The sequence below is a fragment of the Poecile atricapillus genome, chromosome W, assembly GCF_030490865.1.
Source record: "Poecile atricapillus isolate bPoeAtr1 chromosome W, bPoeAtr1.hap1, whole genome shotgun sequence".
Taxonomy (NCBI): Eukaryota; Metazoa; Chordata; class Aves; order Passeriformes; family Paridae; genus Poecile; species Poecile atricapillus.
The window spans coordinates 20,378,117-20,402,108 of NC_081288.1; the positions used below are offsets into that span (position 1 = coordinate 20,378,117).

The 23,992-nt window shown below is 39.1% G+C and overlaps 1 protein-coding gene across 6 annotated transcripts in view; it reads right to left on the reverse strand.

Annotated features, from left to right (window-relative positions):
- Window positions 1-23,992, reverse strand: part of LOC131591835 (protein bicaudal D homolog 1) — a 166,286-nt gene that overhangs the window by 65,660 nt on the left and 76,634 nt on the right. For all 6 annotated transcript variants that reach the window (XM_058862928.1, XM_058862919.1, XM_058862927.1 and 3 more), the window contains exon 2: window positions 16,350-16,562. In XM_058862928.1, coding sequence (XP_058718911.1) covers window positions 16,350-16,562 — 213 coding nt within the window. The remainder of the gene's footprint in view (window positions 1-16,349; window positions 16,563-23,992) is intronic.

Sequence of the window (23,992 nt, forward strand, 5' to 3'; positions counted from 1 at the left end):
TCCTGCCTGTTTATCCCATCCTGCCATATGTTCCAAAGGAGAAAGGTTTTAATTACAGTAGTTACTGTAGCACTTCCCTGCCTACAGAGCACAGCGGAGTCTTTTCAGAAATAAAGAATTGGTTTTATCACTATTATCGTTAACAGCTAAAAAATCCATTTGTGAGCTGTAAGTGAAGTGTTGCACACAAAGGACAAGACAATTCTACAGAATGTAAAAGAGAAGCCCTGAGGATTTGTGCAGTTGTTTTTTCCTTTGACACAGCATACCATCATGCAAATGGTTAAAACAGCAACATGGAGCAATTTTTAGCAGCAATTTTCAAACAGTGAGGCAAATATATGCTAGATATGGTTCAGCTGATGTCAAAGAATGGGGGAAGAAAAGCACAAGCACTTAAGGTCTCGAAAACTTATCCCTCACATAAACATAAGAAAAAAAGACAAAGAAGATCACAGACTGGAGCAGAGCTTCTTAAGTCTGGTCTGGCACCAAGTAAGATGCTTCTTGAAGCCAGCTGGCCGTACCTTACAGCAAAAAAAGTCTTCTGGGCTTACTCTCGCGATGTAAGAAGGTTAGGAATGTTTTCTGTGCTGCAGAACTTTAGTCCAATGCAAATCTTGCATTCAGTTTTTGACAATAACTCTGAGGTTTAAGGTGCTTCAATCAGGGGAAGTGCACAAAGCTGAGGGGTGGTGATTTTTATATAATGACACAGTGCTGGAGGGCATTCCCTGCATTCTCTGTATAAGGAAATTCTTAATTTGAGGATACAGTACATGGCTTCAGGCTATTTTTACACAAAAATAGTTGAAATGCAGGTATCTGGCCTGAGTAAGGCATAAAATTATTCAAAATATAAGGCTGTAAAATACACTGAAAGTCAATAATGCACAGGTAAAGAAAGGCAGGCAGTCCTCCTGGGAGCAGATACACAGAAAAGATGTTTGAGTCCACAAGAGAAGACATCTATAGCTCTCCCTTTACTCAGAAATATTTGCAGAAGTCATTTCCTGGCTGAAAAAAAGACTTGGAGTCAGCTACATTTGGGTTTTTTTCATTAGCTCCTCTTAAAACACCAACTTCAATCCTACTTACCTTACACAGCAACGATCTTGACAAACAAACAAAAGCCTAGCATCCCATCAGTCCAGAGACAAGGCCCAGACACAACCTCTTTATGTTCATTATCTTAATCAGGAAAGATGCTCTATTAGTGCTTCTGGTTTTCTTTCATATCCATGTCCCCTCATAACTTGACTGCTGTTCTGCTTATCCATACCCAGAAAATACACTCTGGAGCCACAGAAACTTCATCCATCTCCTCTGAGAAAAAAAAATCCTCTGTGAATAAGCCCCAAGTGCTGCCAGCCAGCCACTCAACAGCACAGAAAACCTCAGCTGGCACTACATTTCTTGCAGTCAGTGCCCTCTGAAAGCCCAGCCATACATGAGGGAGCTCAGCACACCCAGATACATCTCCATCATCACAGGTAAACCTCCCAGGACAGTTACACCTTAAATCTGGCTGCATTTAAGAGAAGGGCTGAGATGTGGCTTGGACTGTGTGACAATGATATGCGATGAACAATTTGTTTTAAAGGCAGTTTGAGTTTTCTCTTTTGAGAAAAATTACTCAGGTAAGTATAGAAAAATGTTCACCTTGGGAAAACTCACTCTGCTGTTAAAAGAATTTGCTTATTCTTTATCTATCTGCAGAAGTTCTTGAAATAAATGACATTTTATCTTTCAGCAAAGCTTCTCCCTTCAAGGTATGTGAAAATTCTGGATACCAATACTGCACAGGACTTGCTTTTCAGCTGGCCAACAGCATGAACACCACACACATCAGCAGGAGCTGCAGCACAGGAGGAAAGAGGAGGATGATGAGAGACACTTCATATTATAGGTGCACTTTGCTGAAGGGTCAAATTACTGCTTCAGTGCTTATTGGTATTTTCTAAATAAAAAATAGCGAACATTCTATGAAAATGCTATTTTTTTTAAGTCTATCATCTGGAGAACAAGAAAATGCTTCCTAAAATCAAAATGTCTACTTCATATACAATCTCTCTCAGACCAAATGATTTTTCCTCACCCTTGGTTGAACAATAATAGGCTATCAAGGCTGTACAATAAAACCCCACAGGATAAATTGAAAATTATAGCAAGAAAAAAAACCCCTCAATCCTGCTGGATGATATCCTAGCTGAAAAAACAGGTTCCATCTCTGTATTCATGAGAGAAAGCAGCAATAAATCATGTTTAGAAGTTAACCCAAATCATGCTGAAATAATGGAAGTCTCTAATGGACTACAGACAGGATATAGAAAGAGAAAGTTGGAAGAGGAGAAGGCACATGGCTCTTCACCCCAACAGACTCTGAATTACATGCTTCAGTGGAGGAAGTGACCTGTGTATTTTACTTTACTGTTGTTTTTAATACATATTCATAACACTGACACCTCCCATTTCCCACTTCATATTAAAATACATGATAATGAGTTTAAAAAGTCATTAAGCCTGTCAGTTCCCTAAATTAAGGAGGTGGTCATGTTTAGTGAGGAGTGGTTGTAAAAGACAAAGGACAACCCATCTTCCTCATTCTGACCTTTCTACCTTTACAATGGTTGACATTACGACTGACACTTGGGGGAACTCCAATTTCCTCCCTTTATGACTTTTAAATGGGTTTCCAGATGTAAGATCTGTGTTCCTCCTGGGCCTATTTATCAGTTTCTCTTTTTCTCATTATAAGAACAGCTAAACAAACATACAATGACAAGTAATTTGTTATCTAAATGCAGGATTCATTATCTCAAATCCTCCTTCTAACCTAATCATTAATTCTAACTAATTCTAGCAAAGCCTATCTCTAGCTAAGATCTTTAGCTTTTCTAAAATTCTTAATTATTTTAAAATTCATTACTCATTTTCACAACCTATTTTACAATCCCATTGAATTGCACCTTTATAAGGCCTGAACTGTTTTCCAGCTGCAGCACTAGATTTAAAAATAACTTGACCTTCCAGACCTCAGATGGGAACGATGCATGGAGCTGCCTCCACTATTACGAGGCACAACTAAGAGAAGTGATTTCCTTATAAAACTCAGCATTAAAAAAAAAAACTGTTAAAGAAAAATGCTTTAACACATATAACAAAAACTGACTGAGGTTTTAGGTTTCAGTAATAAGACAAATCTTGCAAGACGGTGTCGCTTAAAGCAGATGTAGCTTATATATATTGCTGCGGTGTTGGACAGAAAAGAAATAGTCATGGCTAAATTTCCTTAAGCAGGGGCATGTAATAAAGAAGAAAACAGCCTACTTTGGTTTTAATGTCTTGGACTTGCTTACAGCCCCTGAGGAAGAGGTAAGTGCCATATGAAAAACAGAATGATAAACCAGTCTTTGCACTTGCTTCTTGATGGAAAGAAAGATTATCTCTCCAGTTCACTCTGAGTTTTTGCCAGGATTTTTAATGAAATGACAACAGGGATGAAAACAATCTCCAGTATATTTGCAACCTTGCAACTGGAAAGCAAGGAGCTTTCCAGTTGCAGTCAAAACCCAACATTTTTTACTATCCTGTCTTTAAATAGATGATCATGGCTCTTTATGCCTCAAGGCAGAATTAACAGAGGCTGTAGCAGTGGTTATTCTGACTGTGCAAAGAACCAGTATCTTTTGATATTTCTGAATGCAGCTAAGAACAAAAATACAGACTGTGGTAGGGGAACTCAGCATTTCATTTTGCAACATGCAATTAGTGGGTATGAAAAGGAAGTACGATTCCCCAAAGTATATGGTAAAAGAATGGTTAATTTACATAAATGTTGCTGAAGCTGAGCTGGTGGTTGATTTGCCTTGCCTTTTTGATAGCTGCAGTGAGAAGCTAGGTAATAGCATGCATTGAAATCCTGAAAATTGGTTCTTAGCTCACCCAGGCAATCCACAGCCTGAACTCAGTACAGAGCAGGTGGCGCAGCTGCCTGTATTAGAGCTGACCATAAAATAAGAGCTCATTACTCTTGATAACATGCTAAAAGGTGGAGGTTTTCTTAAACAGAAACACCAGCAAGGCTGTGCATTTCTCATTTTAAGGTTAAAGACCTACCTAGTTTTATTTTTCCTTCCTAATACTCTAAATTTTTTCACTTTTTGAACTTCAAAGCATATACTGTCATTGCTTCTTTCCCTTGAAGATGGCAATATCATTTCAAGTGGACTAACAATACATAAGTGTTTTTAAATTCTATTAGCAATTTAAGGTTCAATTTTCCTTATAGCTGATAAAATTATTCATTTTAATACAGAGTTATGGCAGTTATGACTCTGGCATAAAGCTCCATCTCCCAACAGATTTGGTTGGAAGAAATTGGGTAGATTAAAAGGAAGAAAAAGTAAAGTAAGTTATAAATTCTAGAGAGCAAGAAAAGTGGCAAGGTAAAACTCATAATTAGTTTTTTAAAAGTATTTACAACGGATAAAAACATAAAAATGCAAAAAGAATACATGAAAGCTGTCAAGGGGCTGACTTCAAATTACCACTGACATTTAGAGAGCACTGGCAAACCAAGTTGCACAAAACCAGCTGTACATCCTAGCCTCCAAAACTAAAATATTATGATGATGATGACTCAAAGATCTTCAGTAAAATTAATATCAAGAACACACCAATCATATAAATCTACATCTCTAGCTATGGCTTATCTGCTTAGCAACTTACTGTACAGTAAAATGGCAATGGGAAGTGCTGCCAAAATCAGGTGAGCTCCAGCTCTACAAAGTGCCTATGAACATCTTGCAAAGGGGTCTGCTGATTCAATCCTTCATCCTCACTGCATTTATGTCTTGGATAATATAACATTTGGATAATACAAGGATATTCTTTTCCTCTCACATTTGTGGAGCATGCCAAGGCATAGTGTCTTTAGGGAACCTTGTTGCTGACTTGATACAGACCAAAATATTGAGTTTTCCCTTTAATATATTCCCATTTATATGACAACCAATCTCCATCCATACCTATTTTTTGCAATTTTTAAATTTTTCTTCCCTGCTTTTCTCATGTGTCTCTCTGTGTACCTCATCTGGGAAAGACAGGGCATGTGAGAGAAGCTATTTGTGAAAGAAACACTTTCCCTTCCTCCACCCTGACCCATAATTTTGCCCTTGCCACTTTACCACTTTGCCTTTGCCACTTTAATCACATCCAGCTACTAAGCAAAGAACCGGAATCCTGTATCTTCTCACTGCTGCTGTGTTGTCACTTCCCTTGGGAAAAACAAGACACAAGGGACTCCGAGAAACAAATGCCAAAAACCTTGTATCGTGAGCCAAACCTCACAGCGTTGCATTAGTGAAGAGCATTTCCTCTGAATCCCCTTTTCGTGACTAGGTGTGCAGGAGTGGTGGGAAATGACCCATTTTTAACCCACCTCACTCTGAGCTGACACTGTAATGCCACAGCATTCACTCTTCAGGCAGAGTTCACAGCGAGTATCAGAGCAGACAGCCCGACCATTTCACTGAAGTGAAAAATCACAGCTCTACGATGATGCCTTCAAGGCACATTTAGCTGAAAGAGCCAACACACTGTGCTTCAGGAGGACAGGAAAGGCTACATAGGCAGAATGAATGAGCAGTGAAGGCAAAAATTGCATTCATATCTAGTCCTACCTATTTGATGAGGGTTTTTTTTTTTAACAATAACATCATAGAAGCAGACAAGCTCTGATTATGTATGAGCATCTGCACGTACACATCTAAAACATTTGCCAGCAAAAGTGCATTTCTCTCAATCCTGAAGCTTAAGAGTGGATTTGACCATCACAATGAAAGGGTGATAACACTGTCTGACCTCTGCCTGACTTGCTGCCCACCTCCTGGATGCTGACTGGCACTGACTGTTGAGACTAGCTAAAAATAACCAGCTTGTGTCATATATTGAAATAAGGGCAAAGGGAGAAAAAGAGGTGGCATAGCTGAGGCTCTTGCTGTTCACCCTTCTGTCACCTTCCTCTTATAAATTTTCCTCTTGAGAACAGAGTTTGTTGTAGAAAGCACAATTAGTACAGATCATGGGAGCCAAGAACTTATTAATGATTTCATACCAATGACAAACTGGTAATGAGTTTGAGGTTTTAAGGCAGAAGGGGGAAACTGAAGAGAAGAACCTGCCCCACACAGGGCCATATTTAAGGATAGTCTCAGGTTGCCACATAGAACAGACTTCAGTTTCGTGAGATGTAGTCTGAATGAATCCAGATGAGAAAATACCAGCATTAAGAGCATATATTATATATTATATTTATATATTATTATATAAAATATATAAACCTGAAAGATTTGGCTGACTTTCTTCGTATTTTTCAGGGTTTCATAGATTTTGATTCTACACCGTTTCTTTCTTTTTGTTTGGTGGGGGATTTTTGCCAAAAATTTCTTTAGTAGCTGCTTACAGTCCAAAGGCATAATTTAGATGTGTTTTGCTCCATTTTGCTCTGATTGCACCTCACAAATCATGCACTTCTGGGGTCAGGTCACAGGCAATGCTCCATGTCCTGGCAGCCAAGACATCCCCAGGAAAAGGTAAATCCCATTTCCCAAAATTACCTACTAAATCCCAGGAGAAACCCAAATAAATGAATATTGATTAAAAGACGAGAAAAAAAAAAAAAGAGAGACTGAAAATAAATGTGGGGTTTGAACAAGTAAGGGCAGATGTTGAAGCTTGAGCACGTTGGCTGATAATTATTGTCCACATGTGATTAGCACACATGAATTTCCCTAAGGTCCAAGTAACTAATCACAGCTCCAGTAGAGATCATTGAGTTTTTCAGTTTAGTTTGGTGGATCTCTTCTCTGAACCAATGGCCGGTCAGTGCCATCCATTTGGTACTGCTTAATAATGAGCAAAAAATTTTATGAGGAAGGAAAACAGGCAGTGATGCCTCTATATGCAGGGAACAGGAGAAAATCAACAGAAGGTACAATCATGCAGGGCTACAGTGCATGTGTGGATTCCCAGGAGAGGAAAAATGCGACCACACTGCCTGTGTACTGATGGTTGGGAATACATCCAGATTCCTGCTCTATAAGAACAGGATGATCTATGAGATCCCAATGAGTACTAAAGGAATGAAACATTCAACAATTGCACATTCTAACACTGAATGACTGGCAAGAAAAACATTAGTCTCTCAGGGAAGCTTTTAACTAACTTTTTTTTTTTTTAACTGAAAACTGCTCAGTTTAAAAAAATTGAAACTGCTCATTAAAAAAAAAAAAACAACCAAAGGAAATTAATTGGAACAGGGGCAACAAACTTACCTTCAATTTGTTGTTCAATATTTTTTACCAGTGACACATGTCAGCACAATTTATGCCCTATTTGCTTATGCACTCAGGCAGTGACGACTTTCAGCAAAAACTTCTTTTCCTTATGCCTTTACTTTATCTGGAAGGCTGCTTAAGCTTTTGGACTTAAGTTTCAGAAAGTCTGGCACCCAGGGTATTCTTCCTTTCCCACTTAATCCCAGGCAAATGAATGAAGAAGACACAAGGTACAAGTCAACACAGCTCCTGGGCTCTTGCTCCTGAGAGTCTAGATCACATTGCAAGGATTCTGTAAAAACTGGCAACACAGCTAATCCCAGCAATGCCAAAAACCATCTTACTCCACACCACTTGAATAGACAAAAGCCCAAGCTATTTTTAGCCAGCAAATTAATACTGAAAAGAATGAGTCAGCACAAGAAGTCCTTAAGAGGGCTTCCTCATGTAGAAACAAAAGCAAGGCAGAAAAGTTATGCATTTTAAAAATGTAAAGGCCACAAAGGAAGAACAAAATAATGTTTTGACAAGTTCAGAGAGCTGCTAGCCCAATATCCTAGCAGCCACAGGTGTGATACCTGAGAAACAGGGATATTATAGGAAGATGCTTTCCCTGGCATCCCCTACCAGCCCTGGGATATGGGACTGGATCTTCAGGTATCAGCACTACTGATGGCCCAATCCTCCATGAAATTTGCCTCACTCTTCTTTAAACCCAGGTAATACCTCTGGCTTCCAGAGCTGTCCTCTCAGCACGTGCTCACTCAATACCCTGCACAAAGGGGGCCACAAAGGGCTTGGAAACACCACCTCGGCACAAATAAGGGGTCATTCTTTCAAAAAACTTATGTAAGACCCAGCACTGCCAGATCCCGATTTGATTACCAAGGGCAGCTGAAAGTGCACCCTCTTTCATTTTCTATTTGAGGCCTCTTTTCTGAAAGAAGGAGCTGGGAAATTGAGTATTTTTAATAAGGCATTTGGTATTTACACAGCAGTCCCTCGGTTATGCTTCATTATCCCACTTGGCCTTTTTTTGACCTCCCTAGTGTCCATTGTTTGACTCTGCTATTCCCAGCAGAGCTAAATGCCCAAGCCTTGCCAAAGAAAACAGTGTCATGAACGTGTCAAATCCCAAATTTGTATCCAAAATCCTTGTTTGGGCTCATTAACAGCCGCTCAAAGATACTTTTGGTGGTTTGCAAGTGTATTTGAGGGTAAGAACAGCAAAACAAGCTGGTTACCCTAAGAAAAACAGTGCCACAACAAAATGTATTTATCCTGAACTCTTGACCTTCCTGTTCTATTACTGTTGGTGCTTATGAGGAGTATGAACTTGTAAACACAACCATCTTATGAGTGATTATAGCAATTTAGGATTATAAACCATATTTCATGAAACAAAAAGGTGAATCTTACCACCTTTGGTTTCACCTGAATGGTTTGTCAGCCAAACTGTGAAGCAAGAACCCTAAGAAAGCATTTGGTGGTAACTAAGTCAGAAGATGGAGTTGCATGGCAGATTTGTAATTAAATATTTGTCTTTTAATAAGAACACTCAGAAGCAGCTGACAGTGGTCTTGCTGCCTGTACTCAAAGGTCTTTCTCTTACAGAGAGACAGTATCAGTCTATTAGTATACCCATTAATTTCACAGCATGAAGAGAGATTTGGTAGGATTACAAGTCATAGCTTCTTGTATTTTTCTGTCTCCAAGACAAAGAAAATAATTTCATTTCTTTTCAGAAGTCCTGTGAACAGGGAAAGTACATGTACAGAGCAGAGGAAACCATTTAATGAGCTTTCGGACCAAGCTCCATCTGAATTTTTTCCTGAAAGCAGACAGATACAATACATTTTTAAGCAAATTTTGCAGCCTCTTCAGGCAAAAACATCTCCCATTAACACTGTCAGCAAAGGAGGGAGAAACATTTCTGAGGGGGACCTGACAATCTCCCTATGGCAGGCTTTTCTAAAAACAGGAGACAGAAAATAAAAACACCTCTCAGTGGGCAAAGTAACACATTTATATTCTAAGCCTAATTCAAAGCTGGTTCTAACCAGTTGACATTAACTTCCAAAACAAAGGAATGTAAATACTGTCAGTTCTACTGAATATGCTAAAAATGCCCCAAATTGAGATGTGAGCACTCTCCTGACAGGAGGAACAGCTCTGCCATCTCTCTATCACACCCAGCTCCACTTTGTTTCTCAGACACCTCTGACACCCACAATCATGTCCATGGGCTGCTCTAGCATCTCATTCCTACAGCTTATTTTCAAGAGCAGTGCCTGCATTAAGGTCCATTAGGATCAAAACACCTTTAACAATATCCATGTTGAATACTTCAGTGTATTTTCTTAATTATTTTCCCACAAAAAATCATAGAATCATTTGGATTAGAAAATACTTCTAAGACCATCAAGTCCAACCATTAATCCATCATGGCCATTGTACTATTAAACCAAATCCACAAACAGCATATCTATGTGTCTTCCAAATGCCACCAGGGTTGGTGACTCCACCACCTCTCTGGGCAGCCTGCTTCAATGATTGACCACTCTTGTGAAAAAGTTTATTCTTAATATTCAATCTAAACTTCCCTGACAACCACTTGAGGCCGTTTCCTCTTGTCCTGCTGCTTGTTACTTAGAAAAAGAGACCAATCCCCACTTTGCTACAACTTCCTTTCATGAAGTTGGAAACACTGATAAAGGCTCCTCTGAGTTTCTTTTTCTCCACACTAAATACCCCCAGCTCCCTCAGCTGCTCCTCATGGGACTTGTGCTCCAGACCCTTCATCAGATCAATTGCCCTTCTCTGGACTTGCTCCAGCACCTCAATATACTTACTGTCTTTTCTTTCAAGTCACAAAACTGGACACAGGGATTGAGGTGTGGCCTCACCAGGGCTGAGTACGGGGGGACAATCACTTCCCAGGTCCTGCTGATACACCATTGCTGATACAGGCCAAGTTCCATTGGCCTTCTTGACCACCTGGACACAGCTGGCTCTTGTTCAGCCGCTGTCAACCAGCACCCCCAGGTCCTTTTCCATCAGGCAGCTTTCCAGCCACTGTCTTCCAAGTCTGTAGTGATGCACGGGGTTGTTGTGGCCCAAGTGCAGGACTTTGCCTTGTTGAACCTCATTTCCTTGTCCTCAGCCCATCAATCCAGCCTGTCCAGATCCCTCTGCAGAGCCTTCCTGCCCTCTAACAGATGAACATTTCTGCCCAGCTTGGTGTTGTCTGCAAACCGGCTGAGGGTCCACCTGATCCCCTTGCCCAGGGTCACAATACAAAGCCATTACTGCAAATGCAACCTTAATATTAGCAAGCAGATAAATATTTATAATGCGAGCATTCTTTAACTGGCTTTAATGCCAAAGCAAACTCTCATTCTGGAGTAGAATGAATGGGATAAGGCTGTGAATGCAGACACTGGAAAGAAAAGGACATCACCACAAGGGAGCAGATGAGATCATGTAAGGATTCTGCATGGTCAGAGTCAACACTGCAGTAACTTAAATCACTTCACTATCTGGGTTAAACACCAGAGCACAATCACAGGATCGATATTCTATGCATGAGGGAAATTAGACAACTACCAGAAAAAAAAAGTGAAGAGAATTCACTGGCTTTGTAACTACAGCCAAGCAGCTAAAAGGTGCTTCCTGCAGTACATAATCCCTAGCAGTAATTCCTCCCTCAGACTTAACTTTTCTGTTTTTCAATGCAGAGCTGGTTAAGGTCACCTCACTTGGTTACCCAGAGTTACCTCCCTCCAAGAGCTCATCAGTTAGGCCACCAGCCATGGGAGAGCCAGGCTGCAGACCATGCTCTCCCTGAGGGTTGGAGACAGGGTTGCTGAGGTTGTCCTCTCTCAGAGGAGTAGCTGGGGTTCTGGTCTCTGACCCAATTAATATTTGAGTATTTCTTATCCAACATTAATTGAAATAGGGACTAGACCCTGTTCCCTATTCCCATCTGAGTGGTTTAGCCTTTAGGCTACAGTCATGCTCGTCAGCCTGCAAAGTCTCACTCTCCCTGGCCCACAAAACACTATCTCCCAACAACATGGAACAGCTTCATCTGAAGGGACAAAGAGCCTGCCAACCAACTGATAGGGCACTTTCTTCAGAGAAAGAAGTAGATTCATAAATCCTAGGACAGAGAATAAACTGGAGCCCCAAACCTCACCACAATCATGGAACCAGAGAATGGAAGGACATCACTGGGTGAGGTGGTCAGCCGGGAAACCTCTCCTTGGAAGATCCCAGCATCTCCTACAGCAGTGCTCAATGTGCAGCAACAGGGTACTGACAGACCTCAGGCCAAGCCAGACCTTTAGATGGACAGAAAATTTTACAAAAGGTAGAAATTGAAGGACATTATGTCTGCAGAAGCTTCGAGCAGTAGATGACAATTGAATGTACAAAGGATCTAAGGACATCCTACATTATACAGGATGCTCTATGTACCCAAATCTAAACCCAGAGCAGTAAAACAAGAATCTGAAATTGGTGTGTTTGCCCTGGTTACACCACAACAGGGTATTAACTACATGTGTTCACAATTAAAGGTTTTAGTATTTACTCAAAACTGTAAAAGAGAAAAACCCCTAATTTTTCAGATTGAAAAAATATAATTTCTAAATAAGAAACAGCAAAATTTTATTTAAGCTACATATAATATAGAAATTCCAGTTCTTAATATATAATTTTTTAGATGAAAGTCAATGAAAGTCAGCTTGAAGACAATGATTGCAAATTTGTTCTATTTTCCAGTGTTAGTTCCCCTCAGAAAAGTCCAGGCTACCATGCCCATACATTTCCTGATTAGCATGAAGTACAAGAATTTTGTACTGCTGAAGTGAATACATGTTTAGCTTTGATTTCAAGGGCAGCAGGGCAGCACAACTCTACCTTAAACATTTTTCACCTGTTTTCAGCAAATAATACATCACAAATTTCTATTTTTCACTCCACCCACTCTTCCACCACCCCCATTCTTGTTTTTGCCCTTCAGAAATCCAGGTGTGTGCTGTTTCCATGGCCCATTAATATTGTCCTCACGTAAACCTCCCTGTTCATCTGTTATCTCATCAGCTGCAGGTACCTAGGTGCTGATTTCTTTCTGCAACCCCAGCAGCTGCTGCAGTGGCCTTTAGTAGAAAACATTTTCTTCCTAGCTTTCTCCTTTTTACTAGTCTTAATGGAATAAAGAGCTGATCCATACCTGCCAGCCCCTTCAGACACCAAGATATTCACCTACCCACCCTAAACAACTCATCAGCCTAGTCTCATAACACCCACAGATCTTGAACTGTACCATCACTCTTCACCTCCATTTTCTACAGCCTCACCTGCTTCATCTTTGCTTCATTCTCTTTCCCCTCCAGTTGCCATCTGTTTTGAGTCAGATGCCCAGCTCCAAGGTATTCAGCCTTCCCATGATGGAGGAGTATATCCAAACATCACCTCTGTATGGAGATTTCCAGTCTATGGGCATGGAGAACTTTCTCCAGCCTCTGAGCTGGTCATCTGGGCTTTCATAACCACCTCTGCCAGTTATCAGCTTCTCAAGGTGGTGATTTCATCCCCATACACCAATAAAATTATGGTTATTATGAGAAGAGATTGTTTCACTGGAACAAATAGAAAAAAGCTACTCATTTCCCAACTATAATAAACAGTGTTTTTAAATAGGAAACAACTAGACTCCAGAAAATAAGAAAAAGACAAAAGATTGTCTTTTAAAAAGATGTTTTCCTAAAGAAAAGGTGGGTTTTTTTAACATTTATAATAAATAAAGGCAATTTATACACTGCTAGAGAAGGTTACATGATCCAATAACCATAATGAGCTCTCCATACAGAAAGGCCACCACCATAAACTGTGTGATGCCTAACATGCAGATGTTGTAAATCTAGTCTCTGACTCCTAAAATATTATCTCTCTGGCCTCAGTTTTAAAATCTGTATAGTTTGGTTCCAATTAAACAGCCTACATTCCCTATCTTAGGTCTTGGTGGGAGAAAAAAATATCTACCAGCTTTCCAGAATGTGATAGTTAAAAAACTAGGTGATAGTTAATATGATTCCTATCCAACACTCTACAGATTTTTATTACATCAAAAATAAAGCTGGTGGTGTTTTACTCCTTTAATCATTTTAACATTAAGTTTAAAGTTATCGATGTACAGAGATTTCTGGTTCCTTATTTCCCATCAGGGTGAAGCACATGATCAAGTTCTTAAAAAACCATCTTTTTCAAGATATGGGTACTGAAATCAATTTGTTTGTTTTTGCAGTCTGAGGCGCATAATTCTCCAGAGACCTGAGCCTAATACATTCCCTTTTATAGCAAGGGAGATCCAGGTCAAGCTGCCCTGCAGACATCAGCTGTGACTGTGAGGCAGATACTTGCTAAAATGTATGAATTTTTAAACTCTGGGGCTATGGAATTCCCAGGATTGCTAAAAGTCATCAGCATTCATGTGAGTGTATCCTGATGGTTCAGAAAACGCTCATACACATTCATAGGAGTATGGATTTCTGGGCAAATTCAGAAAGCAGAATGAATTCATCAGACAACTCCCACAACAGGCAGGAGAGTGAAGCACTGAGTGTATTATTTAGGAATGTGACACCAACAACAGGAGTCATTTTTTGAAAACCTATCAGTCTTCATATAAGTGGATGAGTTCGTGGAGAAACAACCATACTTTTGTGTCATCCATGAAAAAACACTGTTCCCAGAACCACACAGCAGTTATTCAAATCTTTATATTAAAACTGAAGGTGAAAGGAATTATTTATTTTTGTTGGTTTAGTTTATAAGATGTCTTATTAAGGTCTAAAAAAACAGCTATAAAGCATGTTTTTCTTGAGGGGAAGAGGTAGGGGGCAGGAAGGGGAAAAGACAGGATCCCATCAGGTAACTTACGTCCAGAACATTTTGGACATAAGACCCACCTATTTTTGCATCACTCAGTACAGAGGCCCACATGAAGATAATCTTTTTTCTTTCATTTTTTTCTCTAATTAGATTTCCAGATTTACTGCCTAAAGAGACAAATTGCTTCCTCATTGTAGCAATCCACCCACAGCAGCATCTAATTCTGGCTTTACCCCAAAACATACCAGACACTTCATATTTTTTTTCCTCACCTTTGTAGCTGTCAAGATTTGAAGTAAGTTTAGTCTGCTTTTCCCTACTTGCAGGAGGCAGAACCAAGCAGACAAAATTCATAAACATTAGAGGAGAAGATCATCTCCTTTCAGCAGGCACTTGGACATCATTGCCATGGGACCAAGGGATACCAGGCTGGGCACAAGAGTGACACTCCTTTGAGCACAAGGTGAAATACCAGCGTAATTCAGTGTGAAAATATCACATAGAGCCTGAAGTAGGTGTCAGTCATCTTCTATCTCTTATTATTATTCAAGTAATTAATCATAATAGCATGTGGTATAATGAACTGACTGCACTAATCCTATTTATGCTTAAATACATTGATTGTAGTAACACAAAATGAAAGTTCCACATAGTCAAGGATTTCATATTTGGGGTACAACATCATAATAATACTAATCAGTTTATCACCCTTATTTTTATTCAAGTAAATTCCTTTATTGCACTTTAATTAACTGCTCTGTCTTGTTTCTACTTAGGATTAGAGCAGGAAATAATTGCAGCTGGCTTCACACTAGGGGTTACTATTATCTCCAAGGAAATGAGGACAATCAATATTCCATGGAGGACAGGTACTGAAACTGGCTCCTGAACAAATTGCAGATCAATAACCATGATAGAAAATGGAAGGGAGATTTGCATTTGAAGGAATCCCAAGGAGACCCAGAGGAAAAGAATATAGAGTACAAAGACAAATGTGTGTTTTCTCTTAGTTGGTTGTTCATTTGTGTCTGAAGCCCAAGTCATCAGGACCTGTGAGCAAAACCAAACAGGTAGGCCTGTCAGCAGCTGGTTGTCTGCCACCAAGAAGATTTTAGGATAAGTAGATCAAAACTAATTTAAAATATATTTGATTTTCTTTTGTTAAACACTGCAACAGCAATTACAATCACATATTTTAATTGGACTATGGGAACAACTGGCACGTGTGTACTTCTTCCTGAGACCTGATCCATCTTATGGGCAGTACAACCATTAAATAAGAATGTTCAATGGGAGCAAAGACCTCAGTTCCAGGGATACCCTGTTCCAGGGCTTTCTGTAGGCTAAAAGGATGCCATTCCATTCAGCTACAGAAAACATGGTAACTGTTAATATTAATGAATTAATGCATTAAGTATTCACTTTCCAGAATCACATAGGAAATACCTCCTTCAGCAGCTGGGCAGTGGGGAGAATCCCAGTGTCTAAGCATTCCCAGGGAATGCAGGGAAGATGTGAGCTCATTTCCAAGTGCTGCCTTCCCCTGCATGTAGTTATTCTGCTACACTCTGTAACTTCCACATTCCAAGGGGAAAAAAGGCAAGTTATTAAATATTGCTTAATTCTCCATCAAAATTATTCAATGTCTCATACAGTCAATAACTATATCTGATTTCCTTACTCATTTTCTAAATATGCATGCATTTTGATTTTGCTTTACAGTAGAAGAAAACCAGCAAAAGTTTTATTTAATTCTAGGCAGTCCAGAGTGCCTGAGAAATGATGTAAATGCTGAGAAAGAGGAGAGTTGCATGAGCACCAAAAATGTGTTGATGTAAAATTCAGTACTACAAAATACAATACAAAATGCTAAGCATGCTTAGGAAATTACAGCTTCTTGAACTCGGTTTTTTTATACTTGTAAGGGAGTGGTGGTGTTGTTTAAAGATAACAGAAGTTATATTTTCTCCTTTCTAAACTGTAGCCTCCTCAGGCCATGTGGTTTCTGGGAAGATCACAGACTGGGAGGTGAGCATTTTCATTTCCTGTAATACTTTGTTTACTCAGAGCTGTATTATCCATGATACCCTAAGGAAATTCAGTCCCATTTACCTCTTTCAAGTCTTGGACAATTGCAGTGAGCCTCTCATTCTCTGCCTGAACATTGGTGACCACGGCCCTGCTCTGCTTGAGCTCATTCTGCATCTCCAAAATCTTGCCAAGGTAATATGCTTCCTTTGACGCAGACTCCTGGAGAAGAGTCTCTTCCCGCGTTTCGCCATCTTCAGCCACTTTGCGGTGAACAGAGAAGGACTGTCCAAAAGCCTGCAGGAGGAAAAACAGAGCACAGTGAAAACCTACTGCCCCAGAACAATTATCAATGGAACTGAGCAGCTGCATAGCCAGCAGGAATGAGATAGATCTGCAAATCCCAAACTCTGACCTATTAAACACTCTCCCAGCAGCTGAGGGCCACCATCCCACTTAGCTGAAATGAAGCATCTTGAGGCTGCTCCTGTTTGCAGTCTGGATTTATGGCCCCCATCCAGTCGACCTCCACTGAGATCAAGATGGTGCTCTGCTAACTGGCCATTAATTAGTGCCAGTGTTTAATTCTCCTGCACGAGGCCAGCCCATAATTCATCAACTCCTTTCTTCTCCGGTTCCGCAAAACAAACACATGGTTTGTTTCGGTTTAAAGAGCATAAATAGCTGACAAATCTCACTGAATTGCTCTCCATTTCCAACAACATTTTATTGGAGCTCATCTCCTGGTATGGAAAAATGCTCCTATAACCTGGAAGAAAAATAAATGAGCTGAGAACCAAGCAGTGGCCATCAACACCTCTAGGATGCTAAACACATATTATGTCTGCCCCATTTCTACTCAGTGGTTTTTGCCTCTGTTGGATATTTAACTGTTTGAGAATTGTTTAAATATAGCAATAAATTCAGTGTTTGTCCTCTTGTTACTGGCTTACACTGATCAATTTAGTAAGACAGTATTTCTCAGTGACAATGTCTGATGCTATTCTTGACAGCTCTGGAGCAACCTGGAAGCAAGCAAAGTACAAGCCATGATGGTAGACATGATGGAGATATCCTTTAACTATGAAAAATGTGGGAAAACCCAGCAATAATGTAATAATATAAAAAATAATGTAATGAAATAATAGACAAAAAATAACATAAAAATAGCAGCAAAATATAAAGTAAAATAAAAGAAAAACCTGATTTGAGTGTATTACCTTTTAAAAAAAGACATTCAGTTGAAAGAGACATGACCTAATTCTGGAGAAAGACAAAAGAAGGCTTCTAATGTGAAGAACATTTATCCTAATAGAGGCAGAAGTTCTCTCACATATCTTAAATCAAAATGAACACATCTGAAAGACCACAGGTTTGGTTTTTTTTCCTCCTAATATGTGAGAGAAATTTGAGTCATGGTAACATTCTATTTCAGTGAAAAATTATCCCTAAAAGCCTCATTTCTACCCAGTTCTATAAAACCACAACACACATTTGTAGCCATTGTAAGCTGTGGCCTCCTTTGCCTTCCCATCGATAAGACTTGCCAAATTAAATCCATTGTTCTACTGCTGCTATTTATAGCCTTTCAGAACACGTTCTAAGCTTTACTGGCAATAGAACTGAAGCAGCCCCTTAGAAACTTCAAAGTAAAACTCTCTTCAAAAACTTCTCAGCTTTTAAGTCTACTTGACTTAGAGAATCCTGTGAACTCAGCATTAAAGGATTCTAAAAATATTCAATAATGTATTAACCCAGCTGTCTTCTCAAAAAGCTGTAAGTTACTGAAATAGCAAGCGTCAGCATCTTGCTAAATAGGCTTTTCCAAATAACAAGAAATTCAATTTAATGAAACTTAAGCACTGATATCTGTGAATCTAAGACAACTGTTTTGGGAACACTGCTAATAAATTATCGTCTTCTACATACTTATATTCAATGGCTTGCTGTTCTGAGTTTGAGACTGAGCAAAAAGCACCAGTCAAATAAAGACCCTATAAGACAAATGTAAAGGCCACTTATCCAGGGGTAAAATCAAAACATATCAGAAGAGCAGGTCAGACTTGTAGGGATGGAGAAGCTCATGAATAAATGTTACCTGGAGCCCTCTCTACCAGAGAAGTACAGTTAAACACCAGTACACAGCAGTGACAGCCTTCCAGATGCACACCAGGTTTTTCTTAATGTACTTTGAAGGTGCATTTTTAGCATGTGTGATGTTTGAGAACAGCTATGAATATATGGATTTTAGGGAAGGTGCATAGCATAGTGGAAAATTACAGTGTACTCCACATTTCCTTGTACCTACATCTACAGAAAATACAGAAACTTTTTTTTCCTACGAAACCAATTTGAACATTAGTGTATCATGGAATGGGTCAGCTTGGGAGGGATGACGGTGGGTCATCTGGTCCAACCTCCCTGCTCAAGCAGGGTCATCCCTGAGCACATGGCATAGGATTGTGTCCTGATAGTTCCTGAAAAGCTCCAGTGAGGGAGACTCCATAAACTCTGAGCAATCTGTCCCAGTGCTAAGTCACCTCCACAGTAAAGAATTTCTTCCTCATTTCTTTGATGGCCAAGCCTGTCCCAACTCATTCATATCACTATACTTAATTTCTTTCTTAAACTTCTATCAAGATGTTAAAAATAAGGGGAAGGAAAGCAAATATGCATAGTTCACTTTTGATATTGACAGCAATTACGCAGATCAATGCAACAAGGAGATGAACATTAAATACCTTTTTAATTATAAGCAAGCAAAAAGTTCTGCTTCTCTGTTTCATAGCCTGTACAGAACACCAAAACATTTAAATTTCCAGACATGCCCACTTAAAGTCTTCCATGAGATTGATCACTTTGAAATTAAACCACATATCAATACTTTTCAGCTGGTACCTAAATATGTGCTCTATTTTGAACTTATATTTTAATATTTTTTTGTTTCTGTTTTAATAATTATTATTAATAATTTAATAATTTGCTTAATACATTTTACTTATCTATAAAACCTTATATCCTTGCATGATGTGAAATATTTCAAGTAACTGTGCTCACATGAGAAGACAATGACCTGGACTGTAAGTTAAAGGAATTCCACTTGCATTTGGGTCATGTGTTGGATACAAAATGGGTTGCTGAATAGATCTTATGTTACCATATATGAGGGAATAACTGCCTGCCGTGGAAGCCTGGATGGAGGAACAGCTTTCCTGTGACATGACACCGAGGGAGAGGAGGAACTATGCAAAAGCAAAGCAGATGTTCCCTGTATTCACCATTGAATAAGATCTTGGTATTTTCATAGAATGGTCTCAAGTATTCTGAATAGCTGCGGTACTATACTGTGCAGATGTATCAGGTAATTACCACTTCTTTTCAGCATGGTGCTCCTTGGTGGAACTCCTCATTAAAACCACTCAGAAAAATCACTATTGCTCCCTTGTTGGCTCTTGGTTTCAGTAATCACAGCATGAGGCTGTCCTGACATCTTCCAGATTCAAGTTTGGACTCGGAAGAGGCTGTGTAGCCCTTCAGGACTTCTGTTTCCTTGAGAAAGGAAACCCCCTCCCACAGTAGGCACAAGAGCTTGAAGAGCTCAAGCTACAAAGAGCTCAGCTACAAAGACTGAGGCAAGTTCACTGCTTCAACAAAGACTGTCCTAACAGAGAGCAGACAGATTTTCACCTTACACTGGTCCCCATCACTTCTCTCCAGATTTTGTTTGAAAGGATGCTCTTGATTGAGTTAGAAAATACTTTTCTTTATAAATTGGTCATAAAAGCTGAGTAACAAGACACCATTATACTATTTATATATGTATGTCCTGAAACCTCAGAACTGTGTAACACTACCATGATTTTTCAAAGGCACCTTAAAATTTGAACTTTGAGAACAATAAAATAGCGATCACTATTTGACATCATAATAAAGGATGGTGAAAGTGGGTGCACACAAGGAAGAGGTCAATTTGATCATGCAGAAAGGTATAACTTTGGAGGAAAAACACCATTTACTGTTGAACTCTAAGTAACCCCAGATGGAAATTCCAGTGTCAGAAGCAAACAAGTATGACAGAAATAGTGCTGTGAACAAAATGGGCACAGATTTGCAAAGGTACAATAAAAAATGACTGCTCCAGACATGTCATATTTATATGATAAATATAAACAGCAGTAGAAAGCTAATGTGCAGTGACATAAAATTATGTCTAAAACAAAAATTATATTTAGCACTTCAAGAAAGAAAGGAAAAAGAGAAGGTAGATTTCCAATTTAGGTGTTGAAAGCAGCACATGTGCAAAAGATCAGTTTAAAACATAAGTAGGTAATGAAGGCTGCTGTTTCTGAATTTCCCTTTTATTTTTACTAATGACCTCCTGGGGCTGGAATTCTGAAATGCTTCACCGAAATTCATTCCTCTGCTTGGGACTGATTAATAAGCAATAAAAATGACCTGACTGCTAACAGGACAAGCAGGCAGCCTACCTTTATGGCTTTGACACTGAATGTAGTTTTTTTTTTCTGATGCATAATGCAACAGCATTGAACTTGATTCAAATGATTACCTATTTGAGCAGCTAACTTGCTGCAAAGCAGAATGTATTATGTATTAGTTACCTCCACACATTCATAGCACAAAAGCAGAGAAAAAACAATCCTGGATTATCCAAGAGGGTAGCATATTTCCTAGTCAAATGTCAGTATGACATCACAGATGGATACCTCAGCTCAGGATGCTACGGGTTAATGCCAGGAACAAGCCTTATTTTGTTGCAAAACTTGAATGCACATGTATCACTGAATATTCCTTTAGTCACTTGCAATTCTGTGTCTCTCAGATAAGACTTTTTTTTTTTTTTTCCAGTTTACTATATATGGGGTTTTTTCTTGGTTTTTTTGTTTGTTTTTGGGGTTTTTTTTTAAATTAATTGACAGAAGCTCAGGGTTCTTTGAAATTTTTCTGCTAAGGAGCAATCAGTGGCAGACAGAGGTCTGTAAGAAAATCCCCTCGAGGGAAGGCTGAGTAGAGGAGCAGCATCTGAGCAGAATCTGCTCCTTCCCTCAAACTCAATGGGTACAAAACTGCTTCCTCCATAACTTGTGATATGGCACCAGATCTAAATCCAACATGATTCTCAACAGTGCAACAGCAAAAAACACTCTTGCAGAGGCAACTGATGGGTTCTAGTCATATTATATCTGCTTTCTTAAAATTTTCAAAAGTTTTAGGCCTCCAAATTTTGTCATAATGTAGACCAAATCTTTATGCAGCTGGCATGACCTTCTCATGTTCATTTAAGATCACTGAGACAGGTCAATAGTTTCCTTTTGGAAGCCAATACTGGAGTAATTAAAGCCTTCAAACGCAAATACTTGGCATATTGCGATCAAAACACAGGCAGATGCATGCTTAATGATGACAGAAGAAAAAAATTAATAGGCATTGTGTAGATAGTGCATGTGAGATAGACGGCACATGCAGGGAAGCAGATTGAAAACACAAAAACAGATTGAGAACACAGCCTGAATCAGCATGGGCTTACAGGCAAGAAAACTAGATCATGAACTTCGGGGTTGACAGGCTAGCTGAAAACAGCTGATTGTCTGATTACTCCTGTGTTCAGCAAAGCAGGATACTGAACTCTTCTGTGGAGGCAGAAGATTGAGCATCTATCTCAACATTAATTTAGCTTTCAGCTCAGAACACCAAGAAAGGTTCCTAGACTTAAAGTCTTCCCTAGTCAAAAAGAATGAGATGATTGATCAAAATTCCATTGTACCCAAGCACCTGGCTAAGCACCGGTAGTTTCAAAATTTCCGGACTCCGTGTGATCAGTTTCATGCTCTATGGCACACTAAATGAATAGGACTTTTGTGTGTTTGAGTTTTATTTTCTTAATGTAACAACCTACCCTTTAAATCATATGCCCCCATCTTGCAGAAGAAAAAGGTTAAATATTTTGCAGTCAGTATGAAGCATGCTAACAAACTGGGGGTTTCTTATTTGTTCTCATGCAAGAAGTCTGCCTTTTGAAAATGGTGAAAATTAAACTTTACAGGACAGGTTTTTTTTCAATTCATGCTTTGCTACAGATAATTGAGGAAGCACAAGTTCCCATTTGAGAAGTGTAGAGGAGATCATCTGCTGCTGAGTGAAAAGGATATTAGAATAGATCAATTCATGATCTGAAATAAAAGATACTATAGTTATGACAGTACAAGAGGAAATTGCCCCAAGCTGTATCAGGGGTGGTTCAGATTGAACATCAACAACTTCTTCACTGAAAGGATGGTCAGGTATTGAAACAGGCTGCCCAGGGAGACTGTGGAATCACCATCCCTGGAAGTGTTTAAGATATGGCATGGTTTAAGAATGGCATAAGAAAGGACATGGCATTCAGTGCTTGATTTAGTTGACATGGTGGTGTTTGGTCAAAGTTTGGACTTTACCTTAGAGATCTTCTCCAAAAATTAATGACTCTATGAGCATGGTACAGGCACTTGAGAAATCTATAAAGCATACTTGAAGAAGTTACCACCTAAAGGCAAAAAGAATTTAGCTGTATTTCCAAATACCAGCTTACTTAATTCAACTCCCTTTAATAAAAATGAAATGCTGTTGCAATGATAAATTCACATAAGTCAATATCTGCATAAGAGATTTCACTTGCAAAAGGCACTTGCAAGCCAAGGTGATTGAGGTTTTACCTATGCCAGAAACGCTAGGGAGATCAGATCCATGGAAAACATAACTAATCCTGAGTCTATTTACTGATGTAGAGCAGTAGGACAAATGTCAACAATTCATAGGCTTTTCCCTAAGGACAATTTGGATAAAAGAGTGAACAACACGGATGCTTCTGTTTGTTCTCAGTGGACCCCTTCAGTATCTACAGTCCTCTTGAAATTCATATATCAGATGCTAATCAACAAAGCCTTCAGAAAACACAGAGAAATTTATATTCTGCTCAGCTACAGACACAGCCATGCTTCTGCAGTCCCAGTCTGCTGATTTCCATCAATATGTGTGAGACCTCAGGCAACCACTCTGCCTTTTTATAAATAAGGAACAAAACCACTCCTAAATGTGATGGTTAGGAAATATTTATAGAGAAGAAGAAAGCACTACCATGAAAATGAACATTCAATGCCAGCATCCATTGTTCATCTGCAATCCAGCAAAAGGGGGAGTGAATAAGAATTTCCATTTAATTGCCTTTAACTGCACTCTAGATGGGGATTTCAATTCCCCAGCCCTGAGCATTCCCCTCCAGGCACAGAAAACACAAGAAGGGGGAACCTTCTAACAAAGAGCACCACTTATCTACAACACAACAAATTAGTTTCATGCTAGTAGTTTAAAAGCAGCACTGTTCAAAATTCCTATGGCAAAAAATTAAATTATCTCTATAAACAAAATAATTCATAGCTTGTTAATGAAACATAAGGTGGCTTACAATTTTGCACAAATTACTATCAGACCAACATCCAGCTATTACAAAATTTCAATTAAAACCAATAGAAGCATTACCAGAACAAGCATATAAGACTGTGAGAGATTTTCAATTTTTTTTAAACAAAATGTGAAGGCAGAGATGAAACCAGCCTTCCATGGGTAGGCCCTATTACATCTGCACTGAGCACCAAAATCCCATGTTTACAAAAACTTCTTTTTTTTCTTTTCTTATTGCTTTTCTTCAGTTTTTCTAACTATTAAATAACTGA